General features: G+C 46.0%; 1 protein-coding gene across 3 annotated transcripts in view; it reads right to left on the reverse strand.

Moving 5' to 3' along the window:
- The window catches only part of vegfc (vascular endothelial growth factor c), a 254,164-nt gene extending 246,670 nt beyond the window's left edge, over positions 1-7,494 (reverse strand). The window contains exon 1 of one of the 3 annotated variants that reach the window (XM_072515794.1): positions 6,840-7,494. In XM_072515794.1, the coding sequence (XP_072371895.1) occupies positions 6,840-6,956 (117 nt within the window). In that variant the 5' untranslated portion in view covers positions 6,957-7,494. Of the gene's footprint in view, positions 1-4,148; positions 4,682-6,839 lie in introns of those variants that run through there. The other 2 variants (XM_072515795.1, XM_072515796.1) reach the window with 2 other exon arrangements.
- Positions 7,495-24,961: the final 17,467 nt, after the last annotated feature.

The following is a 24,961-nucleotide window of genomic DNA, read 5'->3' on the forward strand; positions in this document are numbered from 1 at the left end:
CAACTTTATTAGCATGACAAAGATTGGAAAACAAGTAGGAATGAGTACAAGTATACGGATTCAACTTACAATTTACCATTCATTAATCTTCACTCATGTAACAGTAGAACTATTTAACAGCAAGGTATGTCACTGAATCACTTATGTTGAGTGGTTTTCCACATTCATTAAAAAGACAGATGCTGTTGGATGGACTATCAAAATAACCGTATTAACAAACGACTCTGTACAACAGCTGTTTTGGCAATACATTCAGTTTAGAAAATTGCATTCACTAAGTTGTCAATAAATTGTGGTGTCACAAGCGGCCAGGTACTGCAGGAACTGCATTTCCGATACTCGCTCCTCCACTTTCTAGATCACGTCTGTCCCTCACCCAACATGGTCACCAAATAGAGCCAGGCATTACACAAGGTGGCCGCCGGCAATTCCAGAAGGAATTGCCGACCTTCAAACCAGAAATGTATCCACATCAATCTGGGATATGAGGTTCATTATCAAAAAATGGTAGAGGGCAGAAGCCTTATGGTGGAAGTGATGAGGACGTTGGATTCCATTGTGAATTAATCGCTGTGTATTTTGTGGATCACGACCAGTACCAGACATCAAACCCACTTTGGAACCTTACGACGGATTATATGAGAACTTGCTTTGCTAACTTGAGCCCTTTTTCCATTTATACGACCATGAAGTTTGCTACGGGCCTTCACATGTCTTAATCAATAAATTATTTATTCATTTGACTTGGTCTCCTAATTGCTTACATTGTGTCTCTAAACCCCATCGATGTCATCACCCGCCCCATTGCAAAATCACAATATTAACAGCACATTTATACTGAAATTCAAGTTCTCCTGTTTTACATTGGCTGAGAAGTCTCTGGTGCAGCGTACAGTACAGGGAAATAGATTTTTCAATGCGGCCATCAGCACATTTACTTTTGCGCTGTAAAGTGCTGCAATTGAGAGCTGATAATTAGGTTATCAGGGCATTAAGGACCTCTTCAACATCAGGTCCAAAGCTCTATCTGAGTAACCACGGAAACAAAAGGATAGAGAAAAAAACAGAGTGAATGACATAGTAGATAATAAGATGAATTAACATCAAATCAGATACAGAATGAACAATAAACAGGGGGAAGGAAGAAAGTGGGTTAAGAGAGAGTGGAGACAGAAAGGTGAAGTAAGGAAAAAAACTTTTGAAATAATTTACTACTTTCAAGCGTAAAACTCCCACACTTTTATTTTCTGTTTATGGGTCTCCTTCGATCAGTTTCACGTCAGGACCATAAATCATGTCATTACAACATGAAATACCGTATCAGCCTCCCTGAACTTTCTCTGCTATAAAATTAAGAATGTTTGTGTTAACTACCAGCAAAGTTATTTCTGGTCTCTGCAGATCCTTTTCTTTTTTTAAATCGAGAAAATTGGCTTTTCATTGAAGTTAAAAGATAAGTTTGTGCATGTGATAAGATAACGTTCATTCCCCCCAGCCCGCCATCACCAATGGCCAAGTAGCAACAGAGGCCACAGCAGCTATTATCATGGTAGTCAAAATTGCCTCGGATAGTGTAATTTTAGATGTGTAAAAATATATTTCCATCAGCTTGGAAGATATCAGCTTCTTTAGGAGAGTAATTCTCTCCTTTGTTTCTCTCGTGGTGCACAGTTAATATGTGCTTCAGCAGTGATGACTCTATATATTTCTCTGCAGTAGAAACCACATATTTACGCTATGTCATGATTTCCCACAGCACTGGATCCCCATGCAATGAGCTTCATTCAGCAATTTGGTATGTTTTGCTGTTATCTTTCACAATGGCTGGGGAAGATAAAGTGTTGGACTTGGTGGGCCTTTTAAAGCTGTCAGGCTGCAGTCAAACTGAAGCTTCCTCTGAAAAGACTGCAATATGATACTGTTACAGGTTCAATGGGAAATAGGACTGCAAAATGGCACTGTTACTGGTTCAATAGAAAATAAGACTGCAATATGACACTGTTACAGGCTCAATGGGGAATAGGATTGCAATGCAACACTGTTACAGGATCAATGGGGAATAGAACTGCAATATGGCACTGTTACAGGTTCAATGGGGAATGGAACAGCAAAATAGTATTGTTATGGGTTCAATGGGGATTTGAACTGCAATATGATACTGTTTCAGGTTCAATGGGGATTTGAACTGCAATATGACACTATTGCAGGCTCAAGAGGGAAAGGAACTGCAATATGATACAGTTACAGGTTCAGTGGGGCATAGAACTGCAATATGATATTGTTACAGGTTGAATGGGGAATGGAACTGCAACAATAATAATAATAACAGATGCGTTCAAAAGGCATCATGACAAACACATGGATAGGATGGGTACAGAGGGATACGGCACAAGGAAGTGCTGAGGGTTTTGGCAAAGGTTGGTATCATGACCGGTACAGATTTGGAGGGCCGAAGGGCCTGTTCCTGTGCTGTATTGTTCTTTGTTCTTTGTAATAATAATCTTTATTGTCACAAATAGGTTTACATTAACACTACAAATGAAGCTACTGTGAAAAGTCCCTAGTCGCCACATTCTGGAGCCTGTTCGGGTACGCAGAGGGAGAATTCAGAATGTCCAAATGACCTAACAGCACGTCTTTTGGGAGCTGTGGGAGGAAAGCGGAGCACCCGGAGGAAACCCACGCAGACACGGGGAGAACGTGCAGACTCTGCACAGACAGTTACCTAAGCCGGGAATCGAACCTGGTACATTGGAGCTGTGAAGCAACAGTGCTAACCACTGTACTACCATGCCACCCTGCAATATGATACTCTTACACATTCAATGAAGAATAGGACTGCAATATGACACTGTTACAGGTTCAATGGGGAATAGAACTGCAATATGAAACCAGAGCAGCCAGAGGAAATCCACACAGGCAAGGGCTGAAATCAAATCCAGGTCCCTGGCACTGTGAGGCAGCAATGCTAACCACTGTGCCACCATGCTGCATAGTTCCCGGTGCAATATTAGGAATCACAGCAGCCAATTTGAACACAGCACTATCTCATAAAAGTAGAGACAAAAATTGGTAGTTGGCCTATTTTTATAGAATTGGTTGAGTGACACATGTTAGCATTCAGCCAGTTCTGCAGCTACTTCAAACATCCAAATTGAATGTTGCATCCTCGGCTTTATTGCACATGAACATGTGAAGACGTTTGTTGATCTTTTATGGCATAATTACATTTTTTGACAAGAGGTGCAATTATTGTTTGACAAACCCTGTTCTCATTTGTTTACATACACAACCGAAAGGTGTGAATTACATCAAATTATTTGGCCACATCATTCGCACATAACATTACCATGTCAAAAATGCCATGAGACTCTTCTGTATTCGTCTCTTTTTGAAGGGAAAATGGCTTGCCAGACCATTTCCAGCAAGTCAATGGTCTTCTCAACTTTTGGCTGTGGACCATACAGTTCTGTAAATGATAATGGAAGGCAGGGGCTTAGTGGTATTATCACTGGCCCAGTAATTTGGAGACCCAGGGTAATGTTCTGGGGACCTGCATTCAATTCCTACCATGACAGGTAATGTAATTTGAATTCAATGAAAAAGTGGAATTAAAAGATCTCATAATCACCATGAAACCATTGTCGGTTGTTGTAAAAACCCACCTGGTTCACTAATACCCAATTAGGGAAGGAAATCTGCCATTCTTATCTGGTGTGGGCTACACGTGACTCCAGACCCACAGCAATGCAGGTGACTCTTAAAATGCTGACCCAGCCAGTGATGCCCACCACCAATGAATAAAGAAAGAGAGCAAGGAATGCTGGAAAGTCAGAAAAGAGTTAAGACCAAGTAAGACTGGTCAGAGAAAAGACTGTCGGAGGAGAGGCAATTGTGGGGAAAATGCAGTTTCCAGCTAACAACAGCAGGGAGGGGTTAAGCCTTTCACAGCAGTGTTGACAAATGTTTTCAATTGGAATATACTCTGCAAAATGCCATCAGCACAACATCTGGATTCCACAATTGTTTCAAAAATCGAACATAATGTTTCAATCCACTAAGCAAATGATTTGACTAAGTTACAGGAGCCCCATTCAGTGAGTGATAGCGCCCTCCAGCTATGACAGCAGAAAGAAAACTCCTTTTACCTTTCAAGAAGACACTCCCACATCTTCTGCTCCTCCAACCTTTTCCGAATGTGTAATTGAGAAGTTAAAACGTGCCAACCTTCACTCTCTTCTTGTACATTCACTGTCTGCCACCCACTTTGCTCGCTTGATTTTGCTGACTGCTCTTGCGTACCTCTAGCATCACAGTATCGCCTCTCTGCTCTCTCTTTCGCTCTCTTTCCGGGGCTGTGTGTCAGTTGCAGCACTGTTTCTCTGTAACTCCTTCGGAAACTTTAATCTTCCTGGTCAGTCTTCAGCGGAGCGTGGTTTAAGCAGAGAACTTGCTCACATTTTTATTCTGAATCAATCCCGGATGGAGAGTCACCAGCAAGATTTCACCTCCTTTATTATGAGACTGCACCATCCCACGGAAGAAGCAGACGCCTGTTACTAACAATGCCCTGCAAGTCTGTCTGCTTCGGTCTAATTCTGTGTGTCTCCCTGCCTTCGAGTGGGCACTTATGACTTTTGTGTCATTTTCTCTCTTCTGTATTCCTGTCACTCTTCCTCTGCTGTTCTTTATGTATATGACTGAGTGCATTTATAAGTCTCTGAACTTAAAGTTCTTTATCTGTGTGTGTGTCTCTCTCTGAGATCTCTTCACTGTTTTCTTGTGCGAGAGTTCTGATTATGTGAGATTTCTTTGCATGCCACCAGCATTTATGTGTGTGTGCACCTGGGTGCTATCTTACTCTGGAAGCTGTGTATGTTTATGCTTTTTCCTCCTCTCGTCCTGTCTTTGCGACCCCTCTCCCCTTTTCCTGTGTCCTTTCTGTCTCTGTGTGGGTGTCCTGCCGCTACCTGTGCTCATTGGAACCATAGAATCACTACAGGGCAGAAGGAAGCCATTCAGCCCATTGAGTCTGTGCCGACCCTCCAAAAGAGCCCCAACCTCCCAGGCTCACTCCCCCACCCTATCCCCGTAACCTCAATAGCCACACCTAACCTACACATCTTTGGACTGTGGGAGGAAACCGGAGCACCCGGAGGAAACCCACGCAGACACGGGGAGAAAGTGCAAACTCCACACAGTCACCCGAGGTTGGAATTGAACCTGGGACACTGGCGCTGTGAGGCAGCAGTGCTAACCACTCTGCCACCGTGCTGCCTTCTCATTCTCTGTATGCATCAGTGCAGATCATTTCTCTTAATTTGTGTCAATTTCTGTGCTCTTCCACCCTCACTCCATATCTGTCACTCATAGAATCCCGACAGTGCAGAAGGAGGCCATCTGGCCCCTCGAGTCTATGCATCTCCCTATGTCACCCTAGGTCAGTCCCCTCCCTTTTAGCAACTTAAACACACTGCCTGACAGTGACATCTATATACTCTCAATCAAGAATGCCAAAATCCCATAGTTATTCTCCAACCCATAGACTGTCTTAGTTACTCCCCTTGACCTCTCTCCAGAACGCCTACGAGTGGAATTAATTTCTGTAAACCTCGAAGTGGGGGGCGTGGGGGGGGGGGGGGGGGGGTGGGGAGTCCACATTTAATTTATCTAATCCTGCCCCTTCCCTGTAGCTGACCCCTCCTCCAGTTCACGACATGGACACACATAATATCCCTCCTGCCTTAAAGAAAATAGCTTATAAAAATTCTTGTCCTCTCGTGGGCTGAGTGGAGCCTTCCTGACCTGATTTATAAATACCCACATTTGCATCTCTCACCCTTGAAGATAAACACGCGCGAATTTATTGTGAGAAAGAGAAGCTCGGTGACAAAATTGTTTGACTTCAACCGGTTCGAAGCAGAGAGAGTTCTCCGCACATTTTTTTTATTAATCTGCCACTTCGTAACTTTTTTTCCGGGAACTGACTAATGTCGAGAGAGATATCCCCGTACGTGTTAGCACGCCGGGCTTTTAGTCTGAACTAAAATAAGCTGAACTCTGTCGCCAGTCTGTGTGGAGAGGCTGTGGGGAAATCTCCCCGCTGTTGCTCGGACACCCAACAACATTCAAACCATCCCAGCCAGGAAAGATCGCAGAGAAACTCGCGGCACAAGTCAGTGAACACCAAGAGCAAAACTTCCAAATCCTGTTCTCTGTCTGTCTGTCTACGTCAGAGAGAGAGAGAAGCTAGTTCAGCAAATTCCAAAATTCTACAAATGCTAACTATTTGATATAAATATATGCACGGTGCAATCAGACATTACATATGTATCAAAAGTTGCATTTATGTATCGAGAGGTTATATCTATTAAAATGATACATCTGAGAAATTGACATGGCGTATTTAAAAGTTACACATATAAAAGTTGCACATCTGTATTAAAGTTGCAAAGTTACATAAAGTGTATTAAAAGATACATGAATGTACTAAAATGTTATAAATATATTTATAAATACATTAAAAAGTGCATTAAAAAGCAACATAGTTAAAAGTTACGAAGTTACGTGTAAGTAGCCCACGAAACAGGACATATGTTGAAATTGGCATAACTATGTATTTTTAAAAATCTACATAATCTGTGTGTGTTAGAGAAACAGGACTGGCCCCCAGCTCCCTCTGCCCCCAGTGAGGATCCAGTGCCACTAACAGCCTCGCAATAAACTCCTGCAGCGCTTGTTAGAAAGTGAAGGTGATCCCCTTGTTGAACAGTAGCTCAGAGACAGCAACATGTAAGCCCCCAACTGCACCACCAAAAAAAAGCAAAACCCCCATTTACCTTCGCTTCTCCCAGCTCCTGATAATCATCGTAATAGTCTTGGCTCGATTCGTAAGCGGAGTCCCTTTGCAAAAAGGCGGTGTAAATCAGAAAGAGGGCGATCTCCAGAATGAGCATCTTTGTGCTGGGATACAGCAGTAAGGCGGCGTTTTCAGTGGCTGTCCCAGTGCAATAATAATAATCCTCGGATCCCTCGCCTATGTTTTTTTCTTTTCTTTCCCCCCCACCCTAAAAAAACACAAATCCTCTTTACGGATCAAGGTGGAAGGAAGGGGGTTGGTGGTGGGTGGTGAGAACGAATTCCACCCCCCTTCCCCAAATTAAAAATAAAGAGAGCTCCTCAAGCTTTCACAGGTTGTACAATCGCCAGAAACGTGATGATCTCCTTGGACGGGTGGCGCTGGATGGGCCGTTCGTTCCAGCGGAAAAGTGACACTTCTTTCACAAATCAAGTTTATCCACGTGTTGCCTGAATGTGCCGAGCTTTCACTGAGGGAACATCGGAGATCGGGTGAAAAAGCACTTCTGTCTGCTGGGTGTAAGAGAGCCAAGCAGGGAGGTATGGCATGTTTAAATGTGCAAGGCAGCTCGGAGTTCCCCTCAACCTTTAACTGGATGTAGCTCTATCCCCGCACAGACGAGGTTGGATTTGATCTCCGGCTACACTATTTATATAAGGAGTTTGGCAAGGGATACCAGAGAGAGGGACACGTGCACATTTGAGCTGTACACGACCAGGAAGCGGGTCTGACAATCCCCACGTGGCTACAAAAATAATATAAAATGCACATGTCAACTTCTGGCTTGTATCTTCACCCGGTCTGAAGCTTTGACAGGTCCCTCCAGGTTGCACGGGCTTGGGGGAGGGGGCTGGTTTGGGGGGTTATTATATTTCATATGTTGCGGCTACTTGAGTGTCATCAATTCGGCTAATACACCCTGAGGACAATGAGAATTATACTCCGGCGCTAAAGCAGTGGGCATAAAATAGAGGGATTGCATTGATATAGCGCCTTCCATCCAGACAGGACTTTCCAAAGTGCCTTACAGCCAATGAAGTACTTTCTTGAAGTGCCGCCACTGTTGTGATGTGGGAGAAAAAAGGGAAATGTGCCAATCTGCACACATCAAGCCCCTTGCAAACAGCAATGGACAGCGCACTGAAGATTTGCGTGCATGAGAGTGCGATGGCAGTAGGTTCTGCTGGATAGAAGAATGGCCTGCAGTATATCGCATAAGATTGCAACGGGATCTTGATCATTTGGGCCAGTGCAGTGGGCCGATGAGTGGCAGATGCCGTTTAATTTGGATAAATGTGAGGTGATGCATTTTGGTTGATCAAATCAGGGCAGGACCTATTCAGTTAATGGTAAGGTGCTGGGGAGAGTTATAGAACAAAGAGATCTAGGAGTACAGGTTTATAGCTCCACAGGGCAGCACGGCAGTACACTGGTTAGCACTATGGCTTCACAGTACCAGGGTCCCAGGTTCAATTCCCTGCTGGGTCACTGTCTGTGGAGTCTGCACGTTCTCCCCATGTCTGCGTGGGTTTCCTCCGGGTGCTCCGGTTTCCTCCCACAGTCCAAAGACGTGCAGGTTAGGTGGAGTGGACATGCTAAATTGCCTTTAGTGTCCAAATGTGGTTCAGAGATTACAATAGGTCAGCCACTATCTTGTTGAATGGCAGAACCGGCTCAAGGGGCCTGCTCCTAATTCGTGTGTATGCTCCTTATTCTGAGACTGTGTCCCTTGGTTCTGGACCCCCAACCCCTATCCCCTCAAGAACATATTTTTGTATCCATTCATGTGTGTGGCTCGAAGGGGAACTTGCAGGTGGTGGTGTTCCCATATGTCTGATGCCCTTCTTCTATGTGGTAGAGACCATGGGTTTGGGAGATGTTATCGAAGAAATCTTCTGAATTATTTACCCAACAGACACAAGGAGTTTCTCTGCTTTCCTTCAGTGCTGCCCAGCGGAAAACGAAATGTCAGTTGGAGATGGTGGCACAGTGTCAATGTCAATAAATTAATAATCCAGAGGTCCAGGCTCTGGGGACATGGGTTCAAATCCCACCATGCCAGCTGGTGGGATTTGAATTCAGTTAATACATCTTGAGTTGCAAGCTAGTCTCAGAGATGGTGACATTAAAAACCTATCTGGTTCACTAATGCCACTGAGGTAAGGAAATCTGCCATCCATACCTGGTCAGGCCTACATGTGGTTCCAAACCCACAGCATTGTGGTTGATTATTAGCTGCCTTAGAAATGGCTAAGCAAGCCCTTAAAGGGCAATTAGGGATGGGGAACATTTGACGCCGCATTTCTATGAAAGAATACTTTAAAATTGGGTGCTATCACAGTGGGATCCAGACTGGCATCACTTTCCAGAACTTCCCCATGCCACTTGTCCCAAATCATCCATCCAATATCGTGGAAAAATTCGACCATCTGTGTCTAGTGGGCTCATAGTGGAACATGTGAAATGTCTGTAGCCTTAGTGGAAAAGGAGTATATATACTTAAAGGAGTATGGAAAGTGCAGGGTGTGTATATAAAAAATAAATGAGGAGAATTAAGAGGGGGCATTAACAAACATTGATGGATAAAATAAAGGAGAGTCTCAAGGTGTTTTATAAATATATTAAGGGCAAGAGCAGAACAAGGGCAAGAGTTGGACCAAAGTGGTGACCTATGTGTGGGACTGAAAGACGTAGGTGAGGTATAAATGAGATTTTGCATCTATATTTAGTGTGGAGAAGGATGATGTCGCTATAGAAAGCAGGGAGGTGGACTGTGAAATAACAGAGTAAGAAGTTTTACAACACCAGGTTAAAGTCCAACAGGTTTGTTTTAATGTCACTAGCTTTCAGAGCGCTGCTCCTTCCTCAGGTGAATGAAGAGGTATGTTCCAGAAACATATATATAGACAGATTCAAAGATGCCAAACAATGCTTGGAATGCGAGCATTAGCTGGTGATTAAATCTTTACAGATCCAGAGATGGGGTAACCCCAGGTTAAAGAGGTGTGAATTGTGTCAAGCCAGGACAGTTGGTAGGATTTTGCAGGCCAGATGGTGGGGGATGGACGTAATGCGGCATGAATCCCAGGTCCCGGTTGAGGCCGCACTCATGTGTGCGGAACTTGGCTATAAGCTTCTGCTCGGCGATTCTGCGTTGTCGCGCGTCCTGAAGGCCGCCTTGGAGAACGCTTACCCGGAGATCAGAGGCTGAATGCCCTTGACTGCTGAAGTGTTCCCCGACTGGAAGGGAACATTCCTGCCTGGTGATTGTCGCACGATGTCCGTTCATTTGTTGTCGCAGCGTCTGCATGGTCTCGCCAATGTACCACGCTTCGGGACATCCTTTCCTGTAGCGTATGAGGTAGACAACGTTGGCCGAGTCGTACGAGTATGTACCGCGTACCTGGTGGGTGGTGTTCTCACGTGTAATGGTGGTATCCATGTCGATGATCTGGCATGTCTTGCAGAGATTGCCATGGCAGGGCTGTGTGGTGTCGTGGTCACTGTTCTGAAGGCTGGGTAGTTTGCTGCAAACAATGGTTTGTTTGAGGTTGCGCGGTTGTTTGAAGGCAAGTAGATTCGCATTCCAAGCATTGTCTGGCATCTTTGAATCTGTCTATATATATGTTTCTGGAACATACCTCTTCATTCACCTGAGGAAGGAGCAGCGCTCCGAAAGCTAGTGACATCGAAACAAACCTGTTGGACTTTAACCTGGTGTTGTAAAACTTGTTACTCTGCTCACCCCAGTCCAACGCCGGCATCTCCACATCATGTGAAATAACAGAACAGATTAACATTTAGCATGTTTAAAAGTGGATAAATCCCCAGGCCCAGATGAGATGCATCCTAGGCAGCTGTGTGAGGCAATAAATGAGATTGCAGGGGCTCTGACGTTAATGTTCCAATTCCTCACTGGCCACAGGTGAGGCGCCAAAGGACTGGAGGGCAGCTAATCTGGTACCACTATTCAAGAAAGGAAGTAGGGAAATATCAGGTAATTACAGGCCTGTGAGTCTAACATCAGTGTTTTTTTTTAAATTTAGAGTATCCCAATTCATTTTTTCCAATTAAGGGACAATTTGGCGTGGCCAATCCACCTACCCTGCACATCGTTGGGGTTGTGGGGGCGAAACCCATGCAAACACGTGGAGAACGTGCAAACTTCACGCAGACAGTGGCCCAGAGCCAGGATCGAACCTGGGACCTCGACGCCGTGAGGCAGCAGTGCTAACCACTGCACCACCGTGCTGCCCCCTAACATCAGTGTTAAGGAAATTAGTGGAAAAGGTTCAGAGAGACAGAATTAATCTCCACTTGGAGGGGCAAGGATTAATCAAAGATAGTCAGCAGGCTTGGTCAGGGGGAGATTACGCCGAACAAATTTGATTGAATTTTTTCAGAGGTGACTAGAGGTGACTTCTTCCATCGGGCAAGAGATACAAAAATCTGAGAACATGCACGAACAGACTCAAAATCAGCTTCTTCCTCGCTGTTACCAGACTCCTAAACGACCTCTTATGGACTGACTTGATTAGCACTACACCCCTGTATGCTTCACCTGATGCTGGTGTTTATGTACATTGTCTACCTTGTGTTGCCCGATTATGTATTTTCTTTTCTTTTCTTTTCATGTACTAAATGATCTGTTGAGCTGTTCGCAGAAAAATACTTTTCACTGTACTTCGGTACACGTGACAATGAACAAAAATCCAAAGGTATGTAGATGAGGGCAGTGTAGTTGATGTGGTGTACATAGACTTCAGTAAGGCTTCTGACAAGGTCCCACATGGGAGACTGAGCAAGAATGTCAGAGCCAAGGGAATCCAGGGTAATTTGGCAAATTGGATCCAAAATTGGCTTAGTGGCAAAGAGGCAGAGGGTGTTTGTGACTGGAAGCCTGTGTCCAATGGTGTACCGCAGGGATCGGTGCTGGGTCCCTTGCTATTTGCAGTGCAGTTTAATGATCTAGATGTGAATGTGGGGGGTATGATCAGTAAATTTGCAGATGGTACAAAAATTGGTGGTGTGATGAATAGTGAGGAGGAAAGCCTTAGATTACAGGGTGATACAGACAAGCTGGCCAGATGGGCAGAATAGTGGCAAAGAAAATTCAACCCTGAAAAGTGTGAGGTGGTGCATTTTTGGAGGGCTAACAAGGCAAGGGAATACACAATGAACAGTAGGACACTAGGAAATACAGAGGACCAGAAGGACCTCAGGGTGCAGGTCCATAGATCCCTGTTGGCAGATAAAGTGGTTAAGAAGGCACTTATCTCTTTTAGCCGAGGCGTGGAACATAAGAGCAGAGAGGTTATGATGGAGCTGCATAAAATGCTCTTTAGGCTACAGCTAGAGTACTGTGAGCAATTCTGGTCACCACATTACAGGAAAGATGTGATTGCACTAGGAAGGGGGCAGAGGAGATTCACCAGGATTTTGCCTGGGCCGGAGTGTATCATCTATGAAGGGAGGCTGGTTAGGCTGGGGTTGTTCTCCTTAGAGCAGAGAAGAATGCAGGGGGACCTGACTGAGGTGTACAAAATTCTGAAGGGCATAGGGTAGACAGGAAGGAACAATTCCCCTTAGTTGAAGGGTCAATAACCAGGAGGCATAGATTTAAGGTAAGGAGCAGGAAATTTAGAGGTGATGTGAGGAAGAACTTCTTCACCCAGAGGGTGGTGGGAATCTGGAACTCACTGCCTGAAAAGGTGGTAGAGGGAACCCTCACAGCATTTAAGAAGCATTTAGATGAGCACTTGAAACGCCACAGCATTCAAGACTGTGGGCCAAGTGCTGAAGAATGGCCAGCACAGACATGATGGACCGAAGGGCCTTTTTTAGTGGTGAAAGCTCTTTGACTCTATTTTTCTTTCTAATCTTGATTGTCACAAATAGGCTTACATTAACACTGCAATGAAGTTACTGTGAAAAGCTCCTAGTCGCACATTCCAGCGCCTGTTCAGGTACACTGAGGGAGAATTCAGAATGTCCAAATTACAGCACATCTTTCGGGAATTGTGGGAGGAAACCGGAGCACCCAGAGGAAACCCACGCAGACACAGGGAGAACGTGTGGACTCCGCACAGACAGTGACCCAAGCCGGGAATCGAACCGGGCTCTTTGGCGCTGTGAAGCAACAGTGCTAACCACTGTGCTACCTTGCCGCCATATGAGTGACGTTGGAACCCTGCGGTAGGCCTACATGGGAGGGTTGTGAAGAGGGGCATAGGAATGAAACTGGAGCAGGTGTGATACCAATCACTAGCACATTTGAGGACTTGGAGTGAAGACAGATGTGACAGGAGTGTGGTGCGAGGCACGCGTGCCTTAAATCAAGTTCGAAACACATGGGAGTTCCAGGCACCTCTACACCTGTGCCTTGCAACTGGAGTTGCAGGTTTGCCGAGGGCGATCTCTGCCAATTTATTCAGAGGGGCTTCTGAATATCTGTTCAGATCAGAATTAAACAACAGCAGCAACTACTTTTATTTATATAACACCTTTGACATATCCGAAGATGCTTCACTGGAGCATAGGTCAAACAAACGTAAAGCATATAAGAAGATATTAGAGCAGATAACCAAAATCATGATCAGTAGATTAGGTGTTCAAGATTGTCTTAAAAGTGTAACTGGAGGCAGAAAGGTTTTGGGGGGATTCCAGAGCTTCCGGCCTAAGCAGCTGAGGGCATGGCCAGTAATTGTGCAGTGATGAGGACCAGGAATACACAAAGCAATGATAGGACAAACCTTCCTCTCCATCTGAAACCCAGGTGGGGAATATCATGGCGGATATGTCTGCAGGTTATCTTTATCGCAATGTGATTGGGTAGAAATAATTTAGGCTTTGTGCAATAGGATTAATGAATAATAGGAAGCAACCAGTTACATAACTCACTAATAGATGGATGGGGGAGTGAATAAAGGTCATGTTTTATTTGTATAGCCAGCTACAGCAGACGAGAATAATCTGTTCCCACGGAGTAAATGGTAATTTGTTTCTATACTTATAACATTCAAAGCAATTCATAATTAGAAATTTGTACATGTTTTCCATAATTCCCTCCCTCTTTTCTTCCAAGGCTATAACTCATGCTGGATAAAGTTACACAGATCATGGCAGATTTCCAGCCCTACACCAAAATGGAAATTCTAACATGAACCTCGATGGGGAATGTCAGAGTGGCTTTAAATGAGAGATTTTATTGTTCTGCAATGTGGTTGGGTGGAAATAATTTGAAACTCTGTGCGTTAGGGTTAATTACTTTATTAGATGTCGGGATGAATGAAGAATGAACAAACAGAATCTAAGTTTCAAAATTCTTATCCTTGTTTTCAAATCCTTCAATGGCCTCATCCCTCCTATCTCTGTCGCCTCCTCGAATAACTCAGCGACCCTCTCTGCGCTCCGCCAATTCTTGACTCTTCGACACTGCCTGGACCCAAAGTTCTGCAATCCATTCCTTAAACTTCTCCGACTTTTGTATGTCCTTAATCATTTTCAGGTTGCTCCCTAAAATCTACGGCCGGGATTTTCCATCCCCGTGGGTCCTCAAATGGCTTCTACGCTGTCGAGATTTCCTCGTCTGATTGTCCTCACAGCCCCCTCACCAATGACATAATGGGCCTCCCACCATGAAGGGTTGGGAACCACATTACCATACATTTTAATGTATTGAACGGGCTTCCCCTCTGTATTATCTCCCCACATTTGGAAACCCCCCCCCCTTTCCCCGGCGAACTTCACATCAAACAGGATTAAAGAAAATCCTAAGACTTTTTATACATATGTAAAGAGCAAGTGGGTAGCCAGAGAAAGGGTTGGTCCATTCAAGGAAATTGGAGGGAATCTATGTATGGAACCAGAGGAAATGGGAGAGATATTAAATGAATACTTTGCCTCAGTATTCACCAAAGAGAAGGACTCGGTGGATGAGGAGTATAAATTGGAGTGTGTAGATATTCTGAGTCATGTTTATATTAATAAAAAGGAAGTGTTGGGCACTAAAGTAGATAAATCCCCAGGGCCTGATGGGATCTACTCCAAAATACTGCAGGAGGCAAGGGAGGAAATTGCTGGGGCCTTGACAGTAATCTTTGTATCACCAGTGGCTACAGGTGAAGTTCCAGAAGACTGTAGAGTAGTTAATCTTGTTCCATTGTTTAAGAAGGGCAGCAGGGATAATCAAGGAAATTATAGGCCGGTGAACCTTACGTCAGTAATAGAGAAATTATTGGAAAAGATTCTTAGAGATAGGATTTACTCACATTTGGAAACAAATGGACTTATTAGTGATGGACAGCATGGTTTTATGAGGGGGAGGTCATGCCTCACTAATTTGATCAAGTTTTTTGAGGAAGTGACAAAGATGATAGATGAGGGAAAGGCAGTAGATGTTGTTCACATGGACTTCAGTAAAGCCTTTGATAGGGTACCTCATGGTAGACTGGTACAAAAGGTGAGTCACATGGGATCAGGGGAGAGCTGGCAAGTTGGATACAGAACTGGCTTGGGCACAGAAGGCAGAGGGTAGCAGTAGAAGGGTGCTTTTCTGAATGGGAGACTGTGACTAGTGGCATTCCACAGGGATCAGTTCTGGGGCCTTTGTTGTTTGTGATGTATATAAATGATTTGGAAGAAAGTGTAGCTGGTCTGATTAGTAAGTTCGCAGACGACACAAAACCTAGTGGAGTTGCAGATAGTGAAGAGGATTGTCAGAGGGTATAAACTGGTTGAAGTCTTGGTCAGAGGAATGGCCGATGGAGTTTAAAACGGACAAGTGAGAGGTAATGCACTTTGGAAGGTCCAATGCATGTAGGAATTACACAATAAATGGTAGAACTCTTGCGAGTACTGACAGGCAGAGAGATCTGGGCGTGCATGTCCACCGATCACTGAAAGTGGCAATGCATTTGGATAAGGTGGTCAAGAAGGCATACTGCTGGCCTTCATCGGTCGGGGCATTGAATATAAAAATTGGCAAGTCATGTTGCAGCTGTACAGGACCTTAGTTACGCCTCATTTGGAATATTGTGTACAATTCTGATCACCACACTACCAGAAGGATGTGGATGCTTTGGAGAGGGTACAGAAGCGGTTTACTGAGGTGTTGCTTGGGTTGGAGGGCATTAGTCATGAGGAGAGGTTAGATAAATTCGGTCGGTTCTCACTGGAATGACAGAGGTTGAGAGGCAACGTGATAGAGGTCTACACCATTATGAGTGGCATGGACAGAGTGGATAGTCAGATGCTCTTTCCTAGGGTAGGAGAGTCAAGTACTGGGGGACATAGGTTTAAAGTGTGTGGGAAAAGCTTAGAACTGATGTGCGAGGCAGGTTTTTTTACACAGAGGGTGGCAAATATATGGAACGCACTGCGGAGGTGGTGGGAGCAGATACGATAGTGACATTTAAGGGGCATCTAGACAAATACATGAATAGGGTGGGAATGGAAGGATACAGACTCCGTAAGTTCGGACGGTTTTAGTTTAGGCAGGTACCATGGTCGGTGCAGGCTTGGAGGGCCGAAGGGCCTGTTCCTGTGCTGTATTGTTCTTTGTTCTTTGTCTCTCCTCATATGACAGTCCCGCCATCCCAGAAATCAGCCTGATAAACCGTTGCTGCACTCCCCCCACAGCAAGAACATCCTCCCTCAGATAAAGACACCAAAACTGTACACAATACATCAGGCCTGGCCTTATCAATTCCCTATACAATTGCAGTAAAACATCTCTATTCCTATACTCAAATCCACTCGCTGTGAAGGCCAACATACCATTTACCTTCTTTACTGTCTACTGTACCTGCTTACTTTCAGCGACTGATGCACGAGGACACCAAGGACTCGTTGAGTATCCACCTCTCTCAATTTACACCTATTCAAATTTGCATTCCTTAATTTGCCACCGAAGCACATAATACAAAGAACAAAGAAATGTACAGCACAGGAAGAGGCCCTTCGGCGCTCCAAGCCCGTGCCGACCATGCTGCCCGACTAAACTACAATCTTCTACACTTCCTGGGTCCGTATCCCTCTATTCCCATCCTATTCATGTATTTGTCAAGATGCCCCTTAAATGTCACTATCGTCCCTGCTTCCACCACCTCCTCCGGTAGCGAGTTCCAGGCACCCACTACCCTCTGCGTAAAAAACTTGCCTCGTACATCTACTCTAAACCTTGCCCCTCTCACCTTAAACCTATGCCCCCTAGGAATTGACCCCTCTACCCTGGGGAATAATCTCACATTTATTCAAATTATACTGCATCTGCCATGCATGTGCCCATTCACTCAGCCTGTCCAAATCCTGCTGAAGCATCTCTGTATCCTCCTCACAGCTCACTCTCCCATCCAACTTTGTATCATCTGCAAATTTGGAGATAATGGGCGGAATTCTCCGCAATCGGCGCGATGTCCGCCGACCGGCGCCAAAAACGGCGCGAATCAGTTCGGCATCGCGCCGCCCCAAAGGTGCGGAATCCTCCGCATCTTGAGCAGCCGAGCCCTAACCTTGAGGGGCTAGGCCCGCGCCGGACTGATTTCCGCCCCGCCAGCTGGCGGGAAAGGCCTTTGGTGCCCCGCCAGCTGGCGCGGAAATGACTTTGCCGGGCGGCACATGCGCGGGAGCGTCAGCGGCCGCTCACGGCATCCCCGCGCATGTGCAGTGGAGGGGGTCTCTTCCGCCTCCGCCATGGTGGAGACCGTGGTGAAGGCGGAAGGAAAAGAGTGCCCGCACGGCACAGGCCTGCCTGCGGATCGGTGGCCCCCGAACGTGGGCCAGGCCACCGTGGGGGCACCCCCCGGGGCCAGATCGCCCCGCGCCCCCCCCCAGGACCCCGGAGCTCGCCCGCGCCGCCTTATCCCGCCAGTAAGAGAGGTGGTTTAATCCACGCCGGCGGGACAGGCATTCCAGCAGCGGAACTTCGACATCTGGGCCGGAGAATCGCCGGGGGGGACCCGTCAACCGGCGCGGCGCGATTCCCGCCCCCGCCGAATATACGGTGCCGGAGAATTCGGCAACCGCGGGGGTGGGATTCACGCAGGGGGTCGGAGAATCCCGCCCAATACATTTAGTTTCCTTGTCCAAATCAAGACAAGGCCGTTAAATCTCATGAGATTTGCGACGCTCGGAATGCCTCACGAGACCTAACAGGATCTTGTGAGTCATCGCGATCTGGATCACACCCTCGCTGGGCGAAATCCAGATCAAATATATAAATGAGCCATTAAACTCATTTAAATATGTCTGTGCTGGATTATCCCAGTGCCCAGGAACTAACGGCCTCCCCAGTGAGGCCTTGACCAGGCACCATTTAATACTGGTTCACACAAACGTGGACCAGGTGTAATAGCACCTGGGGGGGCAATTAGAGACACTTAGGTGGTCAGGGGCAGGGTGGCCCCTTGACTCCCCATGTGGCAGGCAGGCACCTTGGAACTGCCAGGCTGCCATCCTGTTACTGCCAAGGTGCCTGGGTGGCACTGCCAGACTGGCACTGCCTATGTGATCAAGTGGCACTTCCAGGTTGGCACTGCCAAGATGCCCTGGTGGTACTGCCATGCTGCAAGGGCACTGCCAGGATGACAATGCCAGGTTGCCACTGGGACACTGCCAAGAGTTGGGCCTGAGGGGGGATATGCCCATGAAAGAGGGGATGAGGGATTGTAAGAAGAGTGGGGGGTTAAAGGCTGGGCATGGTGGTCTGGGATTTCCACTCCCCCCCCCCCCCCGCCCCCCCCCCCCCCCCCCCCCCCGCACCCAGGCACACCACTTACAGGTAATGGGTGTTATTGAGCATTCAGTAGACAGGCAGGAGGAGTCAGGCATAGATTGAGGAGCATCAGTGCTCAGCGCTCTGCGGGTTATCATCACCCACCTGCCATCAACAGTGAACTGTTGACACTGCCGGCACAGTCCAGCCACCCTGGTGTGATGTCACACAAACTCTGGGATGGTGCTGGTGGGGGTGGGGGTGAGGGAAGAGGCGAGGGGGGGTGGGACGAGGGGTGGGATGCCAGACAAAGCCATGCCCTATGTGAAGTGGGCAAGGATGAGGGCTTGCCGGGCCCTGGCCGCTACCGCCTGTCTTCCATCCTCCTGCGTGCTCATCCTCCAGCCCCTCCTGGTCCGGCACCTCCTCGTCTTCCTTCTCCTCAGAGATGGCTGCATGTTCCTCCCATACACCTCCAGCATGTCACCCTGCTGCCGTGCCAGGTTCTGGAGGGCACCATGAAGCGGGTGACCGTCTGGGTTGCCTACTGCAGTGTACCACCAGAGCGGTCGATGTATCGCAACTTCATTTTGAGGAGTCTGATGCACTGCTCAGTTACAGCCCGGGTGGCCGCATGGGACTCATATTGGGCCTCTGATTGCTCACTGGCCCCTTGCTGGCGTCATTAGCCAGGTCCTCAGTGGGTACCCCTTATCCCCCAAGAGCCAACCAGCCATCCTGGGGTGGTCCTTGAAGAAACCGAGGATGTCCAACTGCCCCAGGATGTAGCTGTCATGCACACTTACTGGGAAGCATGCACACACATGCATGATCCTCATGTAGTGGCCATGCAAGAGCTAGAAGTTCAAGGAGTGGAACTCGTCCTCTTGATGTAGGGCGCTCCCTGACGACCTGGTGCTTGCTTGCCTCTATTAGATATGGGGTCGTTCCAATTCATTGTATGGTAATTGGCTTTAGGTGGTGATTATTGGGTTCTCGACAAGCCATGGCGAGATCCTGTTTACGGCAACGGGAGCGGGCCGATTAGATCTCAAACCGATCGGCGCCCTGCGCGGTACTCGATTTTGGCCACTCCCACAATCTAACGGACTGGTCGCACTCTCGCTCAAGCATGACGTGGCCATAAAATCAGGCCTTACGTGTGGGCAGATACCGGTGTGGATCTCTCCCTAAAAGGTGGCGAGAAACATTCTGCCAAACCCGGCCAAAATTATACTTAAAATGTTTCCATTAAATTGTGCCCTTCACCTTTGCTGCTCCTACATTTATTACTTCACATATACAGGGCAGCACGGTGGCGCAGTGGTTAGCACTGCTGCCTCACGGCGCCGAGGTCCCAGGTTCGATCCCAGCCCCGGGTCACTGTCCGTGTGGAGTTTGCACATTCTCCCCGTGTTTGCCTTGGTTTCATCCCCACAAATCAAAGATGTGCAGGATAGGTGGATTGGCCACGCTAAATTGCCCCTTAATTAGAAAAAATAAATTGGGTACTCTAAAATTTAAAATTTTTTTAAAAATTACTTCAAATAGAAATCTATATATGCATCCATATTCATTCCTTGGTCAACTGTTTAATTTACCTAGAACCCTTTGTTTCTGTTAATCTCCCTGAACTTTCATGCAGTCAGATAACGTTGTCATCATCGGGCAATTCAGGTAATTATATTGAAATTCCCCTCTTCCAAGCCATGACACACAGCGCGATCGGATCATCTGTAGAACAGTACCCAAGCATTTTGCATGAATCACACCTTCTTATTTCTCTCGCTAAAACAGTTTCGAGTGTAGTAAGCTAATTTTCCATTAGTTCCATAAACGATAATCTCCCTTAAACGTTTTGTCTTCCAGAAGAGCTCATAAATTCAACACAGTGGATTGCTCCCATCACCGAGTTTAATTGCCTCTGCAAGAATTTCACCAGATTTGTGAGGCATGACCCATTGCTACTAAAACATTGTTGCCTGCCCTTTATTGCCTCTGCACTTCGGTGAGCATTGATAGAATTCCATTCAATGCCCTTGTGATTTTTATGCCCAGTGCAAATATACTTTAAAAGTGGTCGGGCCAGTACAATATAAAACATTACCAGGACCCTTGTAGGCTTGGTTTCCCTTATCCTGGCTATTATTGGTAACCTTTGAATCATTTCATCTCATTGTCTATTTCCATCCTACCCTTTCAAATATTCACACACGGGTTTGCTCGGTGGGCTGGATGGCTGGTTTGTGATGCAGAACGAGGTCACCAGCACGGATTCAATTCCCGTGTCGGTTGATGTTATTCATAAAGCCCTGCCTTCTCAACCTCGCCCCTCACCTGAGGTGCGGTGATCTTCAGGTTAAATCACCACCTGTCAGCTCTCCCTCCCAAAGGGGGAAATCAGCCTATGGCCTGGGACTATGGCAACTTTACTGTTCATGCAATGAAATCCAATGATGCTCTTCTGGAAGACATCTTACACTGCCGGTTAGAGACTGGTAGCTGCCCATTAATTTTGATGTTGGCAGAATTCTGACAATGTTGCTTAGCTCCAATCTGACTGGAACTTCAAATGCTTGTTAAGGCAAGAACGGAGCATTGGCCTGAATACATGCATCAGTGCAGAGCTGACTTCTTGTAATTAGCAGAGCAAAAGTTTAGGCAACAGTGACAATAGAACCACTGGCTTTCTAAACATGTAACTTTTGAGGTAAAGTAGGGATTTAACTGCACCACAAAGCACTAATGAGGTCCAATGGACTTTCAGTCCATGTCGTGCCAGAATCAGCTCAAATGCTCACTCTGGATTCAGCATTGCATGTTTAGTCTTGGTGACAGGCGGGTGATGGAAATCAGTCGAAAAACAATTTCAATAGATATTCTCTTTCATGGGAATGTTGTGCTGGATGCAACAGGTAACATGACTCTTCATGGCCTTAACTGGGCGACACTATAACACCCTCCCACTCTGCGTAAACAATCTAATCAGCTTTTGCATTTGTAAGGTGGGTATGACTGAGGTGGAGTGTAGTATATATCATGCCTCTCCTCAACTCTTCTCCCTAGATGACACAGTGGGTTAACGAACCATCCTTGCAGTCTGTTTCCATGGCCTCCGAAAGTCATTTTAGGAGCTTTTCTTGTCCTTGTAAACAATGCTGACATTGCAGAAGGAAATAATCATGGCAGCTTCCAGGGTATCAAGCATTGTTGTGCATGGTTCCATTTTTATGGTTACTGACCACTTATATATTCCTGGAATGGTTGCTATTTTATTCGATATATATTCCTGGAATGGTTGCTATTTTATTCATAAATGTTACTGCGCACGGGTAGGGGCAAATGTGGCCACATGACTTCCATCTCTATGCTGTAACCGTTCTATGATTCTAATTATGCCCCAGCATTTGTGAGAATCCTGTCATGTCGTAGAACTGACAGGCACATTCTTGCTACACAGTACTTCCCACCGGAAAATGGATAACATTTTTGGCCTTGGCAAACAATACTCCAGTGACCCGCTTGAGGCAATTTGCAATGAAGGTTAGACCTGCTGAGCTTGCCAGAAGAGATTCTTCGATATAACAAAATGCTGCTTTAATCTCAACAGGCATTGACAAAATGGTCTGTGCTTGAACTGCTTCTATATACAGTTCAATTATGGCCTCTTTGAGAGATTTTACTCACAGGAAAATATTAATAGAGCCAGAACAAGGAAGTTTAAGTCTACTGGGGGTTAAAGAAAGGAAATCTGCCCTTCGGACCTTCTTAAGAACCCAAACCCATGCAACGTGGTTGACTCTTAAAGGTCCTCTGAATGGCTTAGAGAGGAATGCAATGAACAGAAATTAGGGATGACTACATGTCAATGCAGAGTAGAGCCTCTCAAGTTGAGTAACCACATGTCTCTCTCCAAACAGAGAGCATTGCCGACGGTCCCTTGCGGACTATGGCAGATTACCAAAAGCATTCCATTTACTTATTATGTATGTCCCCCACACATTTGGACAATTGCCTCCATTTAGCAATGTAAGCTAAAGTAAGCCAAGGCTTAGTGGTAGCCTTCCCATCTCTGAATCAGAAGGCTGTGGGTGCACAGTCCTACTCTAGAGAATTGATGTCAGAGATAGTGTTGATTTACTGGTAATGCATCACTTGGCCTCCACGCTCAGTTCCACTGTTGGATCTATGGTGCAGCCAGGGAGCAAGTTCCTGCTGCAGCCTCCGACCAAGGTAGGTTTGTAATTTTTCACGCGGTCAGCATGTACTTCAAGTTCATTGCTGACCTCAAGATCTGAGCCATTATATCCCCTTACAGTTGTTTCCTGTATGAGTCTCAATATTATTGGAAGTCCTATATTTCAAATATTTCCCTCCAAAGGATCTTCAAAGCCAAAATAGAGTCATAGCCATAGCACAAAACGAGGCCCATCAACCCATCATGTCTGCGCTGGCCATCGAGCCCCCATCTATTCGTATCTAATTTTCCAGCATTTGGTCCGTCGCCTTGTATGCTATGGCATTTCAAGTGCTCATCTAAATGCTTCTTAAATGTTGTGGGGGTTCCCACGACTACCCCTCTTTCAGGTAGTGAGTTCCGGATTCCCACCACTGAGTGAAAGGCTTGTCCCCAAATCCCCCATAGATCTCATGCCTCTTAGCTTAAATCTATGACCCCTGCTTATTGACCCCTGTACTGAGGGGAAACATTTCTTCCTATCTACTTGATCTATGCCCCTCATAATTTTGTACACCGAGAACAGGCCCCCCCCCCCCACCCCCCATTCAGCCTTCTCTACCCTAAGGGAAACAACCCCAGCCTTTCTTCATAGTTGAAATGCTCCAGCCCAGGCAAAATCCTGGTGAATCTCCTCTGCACCCTCTCCAGTGCAATCACATCCTTCCTATAGTGTGGTAACCAGAATTGTGCACAGTACTCTAGCTCGGGCCTAATCAACATTTCGTGCAGCTACATCATCACCTCCCTGCTCTTATATTCTATGCCTCAGCTAATCGGGTTCTCTCCCCGGCAATGCCGTGCTGACTATCGCTGATTAACCCTTGCCTCTCCAAGTGGTGATGAATTCTGTCTCTCAGAATGTTTTCTAATAATTTCCCTACCGCTGACATAGACTTACTGACCTATAATTACCTGGTAGATAGAATGTGATGGCTCCACAAAACATGAAGAATATTTAATCAAACAGATTTGCTCACAAATAGTACATTGAATTGTCAATGCCGTTAACATTTCCATAGATTAGTCTCAACAACCCTAAATAAAGCCTCTATAATAATAATGTTTATTAGTGTCACAAGTAGGCTTACATTCACACTGCAATGAAGTTACTGTAAAAATCCCCTTGTCTAACCGCTTCATATTTGTCACAGAGGCTGAAAAGATGTTCCCCCTAAACAACATCTGAAATTAGATGATAATCACTGCAGAGGTCACTTCATAATTTTTATTTATTTAAAAATTTTTTTTTAGAGTACCCAATCCATTTTTTCCAATTAAGGGGCAATTTAGCGTGTTCAATCCACCTCCCTTGCATATCTTTGGGTTGTGGGGGCGAAACCCACATGAACACGGGGAGAATGTGCAAACTCCACACGGACAGTGACCCAGAGCCAGGATCGAACCTGGGACCTCGGCGCCATGAGGCTGCAGTGCTACCACTGCTCCACCGTGCTACCCTGTCACTTCATAAAATTAAACAGAGATTTGAATTGTTCAAAACTGTTTTTCAGTAATATTTTCAATATCCTCTGAATTTTATTGTTACCGTTCACTGGGGTGGAGCTTTGTTGCAGAAAATCATTGCCCCCTTATAGTGCCTATTACATTTTCTACCAACATTTCTGGCGGCTGTGGGAAGCGCATACCTCAATCTCACATGGGAACATCCTGAACATCATACTTTCCCACAGTTCCGCAATTCTGTAAATTACATCCCTGTCAAACTGATGAGTATGGTTTCCAGACAGCAGTAAGTACACAGAAGCTGTTGGAAAAGGCACAGAAAATGTTTAAATAATTTGTGCTTTGGCCATTTATAAACTGTCTATCCTCATTTTTTGTTTCTCCTCTGTCAGTTCCTCCTCATCTTTGTGCTAACTGAGTAGCCGTGGGCTTCCAAATGGGAATCAAGCTGAGTTATCTGGTGAAAGAAAAGGAGATGGGCTGAAAAGGTATGCTAGGCGGGTAAGTATGCCCTGTGCCCGTGTCCATTCTCCTGCACTTGCACATTAAGTGGACACACCTTTCTGTGGTGCATTATTTGTACCATTTGATGAAAGCAATTTCCAAACCGTCCCGGGAACAACCTGTCCACGCACAGGAGGCTGGATTCTCAGTAGCCCTGTGCCAAAATCGCGTTTGGGGCGGG

Source organism: Scyliorhinus torazame, chromosome 9 (assembly GCF_047496885.1).
Source record: "Scyliorhinus torazame isolate Kashiwa2021f chromosome 9, sScyTor2.1, whole genome shotgun sequence".
Lineage (NCBI taxonomy): Eukaryota > Metazoa > Chordata > Chondrichthyes > Carcharhiniformes > Scyliorhinidae > Scyliorhinus > Scyliorhinus torazame.